We start from the raw sequence: 10,005 nt of genomic DNA on the forward strand, positions 1-10,005 counted from the left end.
CAATGGGGGCATCTGGTGACCAAAAACCGGAACAACCCTGGCCAAATCCTGACACAATGATTATCAATGTCAATGATTATCAATAAACATGAAATATTCACATAAATTAATACATTTGCATATATGTATTTAATTGTATTTAATTTGAACATGCAAATGAATTACTTAAAAATCACACAATGTGATTTTCTGGATTCTTGTTTTAGATTACATCTCTCACAGTTGACGTGTACCTATGATAAAAATTACAGACCTCTACATGCTTTGTAAGTAGGAAAACCTGCAAAATCGTCAGTGTATCAAAAACGTGTTCTCCCCACTGTACACATAATGATTAAATATTCACTTACTTTTTGAAAATCATCCTCTGATTTGTCATCCAAAGGGTCCCAGCTATAACATGTAGTGTTGTTTTGTTAGATAAAATCCTTCTTTATATCCCAAAAAGTCAGTTTAGATGGCTCCACCGATTTGAGTATTCCACTCGTTTAACTTGCAGAGAAAGGAATCCGAAAATCTACCCCTAAACTGTTTCAACAAGTCAAAATACATTTCTATTTACTCCGCAGATACCCTAAAATGTAATCAAACTATAATATTTATTTCGGGAAGAAGTATGTTCAGTAGGAAACCGATTTTAGCAGGTGCGTAAATTCTTCATGACCCGCACAGACACAACTTTTCAAGACTGTGTCCTTCTACAAAAACTGTTATTTTTTATTTGTTTTTGAAGTTACATGCCTGAGAACCTGAACTGCTGACACCCTGTGTAAGCAATAGAAATGCAGCCAGGGAGCTAATTTACTATATGACCTTTGTCTTGCATTTCTAAGAGGATGGTCTCTCTCTCTCAAAAACATTCTGGTTGTTTTTTTTTAGATTTTCTCCTACCATATCTATTGTGTTATATTCTCCTAAAATGATTTTAACTTTCCAATGGTACCAATTATATGCATATCCTGGCTGCAGGGCCTGAGCTACAGGCATTTTATTTTGGGCACCTTATTCAGCCGGAAATTGAGAAAAAAGAGGCCTAAGAAGTTCTGAGTCCATTTTTGTAAAAGGCCTCACCATTGACCTGTGCATTATCTCCCATGATCTTTTGCCCAGAATTTGGACACACCATTTTTTTTCCAGACATGGTAAAGCCTACAGACGTGAGAGTCTGTTGTATCATTTGGTATGTATTATCAGTTCAGCTCTAACAGTAATGTTTATTTCAACCCCCCTTAACACCCTACCAGTAGATTGGCATTAAACAAACACGTCTAGATTATGGCATTAGCCAAACACATCAGTAAGTTTCCTTCCCTATGTGAGTGTAGAAGCAGAGCTATCGCTATCGACAAGTCATCCTTCATGGTAACACACCTATGGTAGCACAGTTGACAAGTCATCCTTCATTTTGCCGCTAGAAATGTGGTAACCATGATTTTCCGCTAGAAATGTGGCCATTTGCAAGTATAAATGTATTAAAAATCCATTGAAGTAACTAGCAGATTTACTAGATAGCTACAATAGTTGCCTTGGTAACCAAAGAAACAGATTTGCTAGCTTAGCTAACAAACCATCCTCCTTGCTTTCTATTACGAAAATTGAATTCAACAATACCAATAATGTTTCCAATTTGACTTTTGATTTCAAAAGCAGCTCAAGCATAGGATATTTAAGGATGTACTGTAGCCATTGAGTATTGGGTAACACTTTACTTAACACCCACCCAGCTAGCAATGAGGAAGCAGCCCTCTTCCGAGGGTTGGAACTGATTGAATCGGCCCGGAATCGGGTGTCGGACTCGGGTCGTTTCTGTCACCAGAATTCAGCCGACTTTGCCGGCATCTTACCAGAATCCCTCCAGAAGTGGCCCGATGAATTAAATAAACATATACAAAATTAACCGATTTAGTCATTTAAAATATTAATATTATTCATACCAATTATACCCATCCACAAAAAAAACATTTTGTCTCGGAGGAAACACCACACACCATGGTGACTGTGTCAGCGTGCATGCGCCTAGCCCGCCACAGAAAGCACTACAGCTCGATGGGACAAGGACATCCCGGCCGACCAAACCCTCCCCGAACTCGGACGACGCTGGGCCAATTGTGCGTCTAACCAGCATCTGTAGAAACACAGTTTGCACTGCGATCCAGTGTCTTAGACCGCTGCACCACTTGGGAAGTTCCATTCACAAAGTTTTTCATGCTTATCAATTGCCTTGTACAAATGATCAAAATAGTAAAAAAGCAGCCCGTGTCGTCATCTGCCAGAGAGTAGCCCCAATCGTCCCTAGCCCCAAGTAATACATTTGGCACAGATAACTCCGGAATCAGCCCGAGCTCAATCCCCGCATCCTAGCCATAAGTAATACTTCCGAAGGCGGCCCAGACTCGGCCATATGACGACGGCCGAGTCTGACTCTCAGCCGAGTGCCCCAAATCGGGCACAGGTGTGTCCCATTTCATTGACAACCTTTCCGGCTCTGCCCACCGACATCCTATTAAGGAAACGAGCAAAGAGAAAGAATTCAGCAGACAGAGTGGGAGGGTCATAACATGTCATAATATGGTCATAACACTGTCATGACGGTCACTGTTTAGACCTGTTGAGACATATATTGTGTTATTTTATGGCTGGTCCAGTCGGACACCTACATAAGAGTGTCTAAACCTACTAAACCTACTTCACAAGGCAAAAAGTTCCATTACGGAATAGCCTAGCTGTCAACAGTATGTTTATGTTATTTTCTGAAATTGCCCATATTCAATTATCATTGCAATTGATCACAAATTGATGTCAGACATGTACCTACCCCAATGCTCTGTTGCTGATGAATGCAGGAGCAGATTTTGGGAGCAGGGCATCAGTTTTGTACGATTATGATTGTCATAATGCTTCTTGACAGTGTCAAAGTGTATTTTATGCAAGTTACTTAAAATATATATTTTAAAAACATGACTGTAAATAATTAATTACAACAACAACAACAAAGGATTAAAGAAACAAACTTTTTTCAAAAAGGAAACTTCTTGGAAAGGAAAAAAACGTAACGCAACAGCATTTGCTGTTAACATGGTCTAGATACTGTTATGACCATGTTATGTCAGCTGTTATGACATATTATGACATGCTTATGCCATAATGTGTTATGATGCTGAGTATTAAGTAACGTTTTCCAGAATATTATTCTGGAAAATAATGCAGGGCATTATAATACATGCTCTAGAATGTCCTTCAAGCCAATCAGAAACGTGTATTCAACAGGGGTGGCAGGGTAGCCTAGTGGTTAGAGTGTAGTGGTTAGAGCGTTGGACTAGTAACCGAAAGGTTGAAAGTTCGATTCCCCGAGCTGACAAGGTACAAATCTGTCGTTCTGCCCCTGAACAGGCAGTTAACCCACTGTTCCTAGGCTGTCATTGAAAGAAAGAATTTGTTCTTGACTGACTTGCCTAGTAAAATAAAGGTCAAATAAAAAATTAAAAAATAATTCTGAGTAATTATTGACTTCTATTGACACTTCTGTTATACATACAATTATTACATGCATAGTATACTATGCACTATGGAATGGCTTCTATAGCTCATATCTTCTGGTCTAGGCCTAGCAAGTGAAATAGAATGTTATATAGAGTCTCTTGGCTAACACAACGTATTTCTCCAACACTTTATTGAGTGTTTTGGCTAACGCAATGTATTTCTATAACACTATATATAGTGTTTTGGCTAACACATAATATATTTCTCCAACATTATATTGAGTGTCTTGGCTAACACAATGTATTTCTCCCTCCACCCCTGTAGCTGCAGACGCTGAAAGGCTCAGACACTGCCAAATCCTTGGACAGTGATGTTAGCGACGTGTCCGCTATGCCATGTGCTTCTCGGCTCAGCAGCATGAGCCACATGTCTATCCAGTCAGAGACGGCAAAGGGAAGCCACAACATCAGGTGGGACTGAGCTCTGTGTCTGGCCTGCCTGGCCAGCCTTACCTCTGGAACCTACTAATACTAATGCCACTGGCGATGGGCAAGCTGCCTCAATTCATGGTTGTACATTACTCTGCTATGCAGAAATGTTCCATATGGAAATATTTGCACCCAGCTACTATTTGAAAGGGAACGTGAGTATTCTATGCAGACAAGTACTGCTCTCTTGATGGTTTAGTTCATGATTGACTTTGCTCAGACTAGAAGCGAATGACTGAACATGTTTTTTGAGGGTTGTTCCATCACAAGCTTGCCAAATGTTGCTATGGTGTATTACGGATATTACAATGGGATTTCAAACAGAAGAGCATACAGTATGTTTGAGAAAACCCCTTGCCAGGGATGTGCAACTCCAATCTTTTTTGGGGCAAGTGTCTGCTGGTTTTCATGTTGCCTGTATGAGTCAGATAGTTCACTTGTTTTCTCGGTCTTGATATTTCACTTTGGTTTGTCATACTATGTTGTATGTATGCCTTGCCTGTTTCAAACAATATTATATTTGAATGTATTATTTATTTCAGGTAGGCTAGTTAAGAACAAGTTCTCATTTACAATTGCGACCTGGCCGAGATAAAGCAAAGCAGTGCGACACAAATAACAACAGAGTTACACATGGAAACCACATACAGTCAATAACACAGTAGAAAGAAAGTCTATATACAGTGTCTGCAAATGAGGTAAGATAAGGGAGGTAAAGGCAATAAATAGGCCATAGTGGTGAAATAATTACAATTTAGCAATTAAACACTGCAGTGATGTGCAAGGAAATATACAGGGGTGCAAAGGAACAAAAAAATATATATGGTGATGAGGTAGTTGGATGGGCTATTTACAGATGGCATATGTACAAGTGCAGTGATCTGTGAGCTGCTCTGACAGCTGGTGCTTAAAGTTAGTGAGGGAGATATGAATCTCCAGCTTCAGTGATTTTTGCAATTCGTTCTAGTGATTGGCAGCAGAGAACTGGAAGGAAAGGGGGCCAAAGCAGGTATTGCCTTTGGGGGATGACCAGTGAAATATACCTGCTGGAGCACGTACTACGGGTGGGTGCTGCTATGGTGACCAGTGAGCTTAGATAAGGCGGGGCTTTACCTAGCAAAGACTTATAGATGACCTGGAGCCAGTGGGTTTGGCGACGAATATGTAGCGAGGGCCAGCCAACGAGAGCATACAAGTCGCAGTGGTGGGTAGTATATAGATTATATATAGACTGCATCCAATTCGCTGAATAGAGTGTTGGAGGATATTTTGTAAATGACATCGCCGAAGTCGAGGATCGGTAGGATAGTCAGTTTTAAGAGGGTATGTTTGGCAGCATGAGTGAAGGATGCTTTGTTGCGAAATAGGAAGCCGATTCTAGATTTACTTTTGGATTTGGAGATGCTTAATGTGAGTCTGGAAAGAGAGTTTATAGTCTAATCAGACACCTAGGTATTTGTAATTTCAACATATTCACTCAGAACCATCCAGAGTAGTGATGCTGGACGGGCTGGCAGGTGCAGGTAGCGATCGTTTCAAGAGCATGCATTAGGTTGTACTTGCATTTAAGAACAGCTGGAGGCCACAGAAGGAGAGTTGAATGGCATTGAAGCTCGTCTGCAGGTTGGTAAAGATTGTGAGGAAAGCACTTTTAACCTGTTACTCCTACCCCCTACTTTTTCAAACATTCTGTTAAAAATCGCACAACATTTCAGCGCCCTGCTACTCATGCCAGGAATATAGTATATGCATATGATTAGTATGTGTGGATAGAAAACACTCAGACGTTTATAAAACTGGTTAAATCACGGCTGTGACTATAACAGAACGTGCGTTTCATCGAAAAGCGCAGGAAAATCTGATCACTGAAAATGTGGAAATATATCCATGCACCACTAGAACCCATTGTTGAATGTGAACCACATTAAATGGGGCCGAGGTTGGAATACCTACAGCTTCCACACGATGTCAACAGTCTTGTCATTTGACTACGATTTGTTCCTTGGTCAAACGGGCACAAGGTAGCGCCTTTCTTCCGGTCTCTGACTGGATATTTTGGTTGAGATTCTACCCGGACATTTTTTCCAGACGTACAGCTATAGAATATACATCGCCTCGTGATCAATTTGATCGCTTATTAACGTTTACTAATACCTAAAGTTGCATTACAAAAGTATTTTGAAGTGTTTTGTGAAAGTTTATCGTCGACTTTTTTAATTTAAAAAAATGACGTTACGTTATCCTGTTGACGGGTTAGGGTTCCCATTTGGGAACGACCCCCTCCCATGTTCAGCTGGAAGGTGGCGCATGGAACGCAAAAATATTCTTAGAAATATTTAACCTCCACACATTAACAAGTCCAATAGCTCAAATGAAAGATAAACACCTTGTTCATCTACCCAGCAAGTCAGATTTCTAAAATGTTTCATAAGGTGAATGCACCAATTTGTAAGTCGCTCTGGATAAGAGCGTCTGCTAAATGACTTAAATGTAAATGTAAATGTAAATGTTTTACGGCGAAAACATAGCACATATTTATGTCAAACCACCACCGAAGACACAGCTAATTTGCATAGCCAAGTTGAACAAAATATACAATCAACAAACGCAGGATTAAAAGAAAAATAATGCACTAACCTTTTGAAAATCTTCATCAGATGACAGTAATAGAACATGTTACACAGTACATTTATGTTTTTTCAATAATATGCTATATATATCCATAAATCTCTGTTTACAATGACGCATTGTTCAAAAAATGCTACTCAAATGTCCTGAGAAATGACGATAGCTCCGGCAGATAACGTCAGATAACAAGCAATACACATCATAAACTTTGACTAAATATACATGTTCTACATATATATAGAAAGATACACTTCTTCTAAATGCAATCGCTGTGTTACATTTATTATTAACGTTACAGAATTCGTTCACTAGGCTATAACATGAGACGGCGCTCAGAAATTAGCATTATGTCTCCTCTATCTTGGAGTCCACAGAAACCCAAATTTACCACATAAATATTCCCTGACCTTTGATGTTCTTCCATCAGAAGACCTGGAAGGAATTATACTTACCAAAAACAGCATTTCGTTTTGAAGTCTGTGTCTTTAGGTTATCAAACGCGACATATTTTGGTTGAAATGCAGCCAAAATTCAAGTGAATGCGCACCAAAACGTCAAAATTACATATTTTATGTCGACTAAACTGGTCAAACTAAGTTCAGAATCAAGCTTTAGCATGTTATAAAGGTGGACAACAATCCTGAGCACGAACAGAAACACACACATCGTTTAGTCAACCCTGGAAGAAAGAGAGCACTGGAGCCGAGGCGCGCATGAGAGTAACCTGTTTTTTCGCGGGACCGGAAGGTTTCAGCCCGCCAAAAGTCTCGTGAGCGCGCGATTCTCACAATGAGAAGCCCCATTGAAAGCAGACATCGCGCTGAAGACAGAGAAACTGTTCCTGGGTCTGTAGCTGCTTGAGAAGGGTGGGGGTGATGACGTCAAAGTTGGGCCAACTTTTCTGATGACAAGAGAGAGTTTGGGAGAATGGCTGCCCTGAGAGTTCTGCTTTACATACAGACATAATTTAAATGGTTTTAGAAGCTTTAGAGTGTTTTCTATTCAATAATAATTATTATATGCATATATTAGCAATTTTTGATAGATTTGTTTTCTGTTTACTATGGGCACGCAATTCCTCCAAAGGGGGCAGTAGTCAGCCCTATCTTTAACAGGATAATAAAACTCAATTTTTTTCCTTGATCACAGTCTTCATAGATATCTAGGCTATATATGGACCGATTTAATAAAAAAAAGACCCAATAGTGATGTTTATGGGACATCTAGGAGTGCCAACAAAGACGATGGTCAAAGGTAATGAATGCTAATTATTTTGTTTACGTCCCCTGCGGGTCTTTTGGGGTGTTACATGCTATCAGATAATAGCTTCTCATGCTTTCGCCGAAAAGCATTTTAAAAATCTTGTTGCCTGGATTCACAACGAGTGTAGCTTTAATTCAGTACCCTGCATGTGTATTTTAATGAACGTTTGAGTTTTAACGAGTGCTATTAGCATTTAGCGTAGCACATTTGCATTTCCAGATGTCTAGATGGGACGCCTGCGTGTCGGGTAGGAGCAAGTGGTTAAAGAATAACCAGGCATCTTCTACTAACCGAATGGGGTCAATATCCTTCCATGATAACCGGGCCAGGTTGATTAGAAAGGCCTGCTTGCTGAAGTGTTTTAGGGAGTATATGACAGTGATGGAGGGTGGTCGTTTGACTGCAGATCCATTACGGACCAAGCAATGAGGCGGTGATTGCTGAGATCCTGGTTGAATATAGCAGAGGTGTATATTTAAGGCAGGTTGGTTAGAATGATATCTATGAGGGTGCCTGTGTTTACGGATTTGAGGTTGTACCTGGTAGTTTCATTGATAATTTGTGTGAGATTGAGGGCATCAAGCTTAGATTGTAGGATGGCCTGGGTGTTAAGCATGTCCCAGTTTAGGTCAGCTAACAGCACAAGCTCTGAAGATAGATGGGGGGCAATCAATTCACACATGGTGTCCAGGGCACAGCTGGGGGCAGAAGGTGGTCTATAGCAAAGCTGCAACAGTGGGAGACTTGTTTCTGAAAGGATGGACTTTTCAAAGTAGAAGGTAAAATTGTTTGGGCACAGACCTGGATAGTATGACAGAACTCTGCAGGCTATCTCTGCAGTAGATTTCAACTACGACACCTTTGGCAGTTCTATCTTGTCAGAAAATGTTGTAGTTGGGGATGGAAATTCAGGATTTTTGGTGACCTTCCTAAGCCAGGATTCAGACACGATTTAGACACCCGGGTTGGCGGAGTGTGCTAAAGCAGTGAATAAAAAGAAACTTAGGGAGGAGGCTTTTAATGTTAACATGCATGAAACCAAGGCTTGTACGGTTACAGAAGTCAACAAATGAAAGGGCCTGGGGAATGGAGAATGGAGTAGAGCTAGGCACTGCAGGGTTTAACCTCTACATCACCAGAGGAGCAGAGGAGGAGTAGGATAAGGGTACGGCTAAGGGCTATAAGAACTGGTCGTCTAGTACGTTCGGAACAGAAAGTAAAAGGAGCAGGATTCTCAGCGCGGTAGAATAGATTCAATGCATAATGTACAGGATGTGGTAGGATGTGAGTACAGTGCTGGTAAACCTAGGCATTGAGTGACGATGAGAGAAGTATTTTCTCTAGAGACATCAACTAACCCAGGTGAGGTCACAATAGGGTTAGCTGAGGCATATTGAGCAGGTCTGGAGGCTCTACAGTGAAATAAGACAATAATCACTAACCAAAACAGCAATAGACAAGGCATATTGACATTAAGGAGAGGCATGCGTAGCCGAGTGATCATTGGGTCCAGTGAGTAGCTGGGCGGGCTGAAAACACGGCGATTCAGACAGCTAGTGGGCCGGGGCTAGCAGAAGGGCCTTAGAAGGACGTCGCAACGGAAGAAGTCTGTTATAGCCCCTTCCTGTGGTTACGTCAGCAGACCAGTCGTGATGGATCAGCGGAGGGCCATGTAATAAAAGGGTCCTGGCCAATTGGCAAAATATGTATAGTAGCCCAAAAAATTGGCATGCTCTAGACAGCTAGCGGGCCGCGGCAAGAAGGCTAGTAGATGGGCCATCAGGGGACGTCGCGACGGAGGAGCCTGTTGAAAAAACCCCTCGGGCACATTACGTCGGTAGTCCAGTTGTGATGGATCGGTGCGGCTCCGTTTCGGCAATAAAAGGGGTCCAGGCCAATTGGCAAAATAGGTATTGTAGCCCAAAGGGTGGCTGATGGACCTCTTCAGTTAGCCGGGAGATGGGCCTAGCATAGGCTAGCTCCAGGTTAATTGGTGCTTGCTTCGGGACAGAGACGTTAGCCAGGAGGTTAGCTGATGACCGCTAGCAGTGGCTAGCTGACTACTAGCTAATAGCTAGTTAGCTGGCTAGCTACTGTTGGGGGGTTTCGGTTCTAAAGTAAAGAAAATAGCAAAACCATACCACAT

The 10,005-nt window shown here is 41.3% G+C and overlaps 1 protein-coding gene across 1 annotated transcript in view; it reads left to right on the forward strand.

The window, feature by feature from the left end:
* The window catches only part of LOC124043063 (vegetative cell wall protein gp1-like), an 85,869-nt gene that overhangs the window by 73,782 nt on the left and 2,082 nt on the right, over nt 1–10,005 (forward strand). Inside the window, exon 6 of the mRNA XM_046361234.1 lies at nt 3,805–3,950. Within this exon, the coding sequence (XP_046217190.1) occupies nt 3,805–3,950 (146 nt within the window). The remainder of the gene's footprint in view (nt 1–3,804; nt 3,951–10,005) is intronic.

The sequence above is a fragment of the Oncorhynchus gorbuscha genome, linkage group LG09 (assembly GCF_021184085.1).
Source record: "Oncorhynchus gorbuscha isolate QuinsamMale2020 ecotype Even-year linkage group LG09, OgorEven_v1.0, whole genome shotgun sequence".
Classification (NCBI taxonomy): Eukaryota; Metazoa; Chordata; class Actinopteri; order Salmoniformes; family Salmonidae; genus Oncorhynchus; species Oncorhynchus gorbuscha.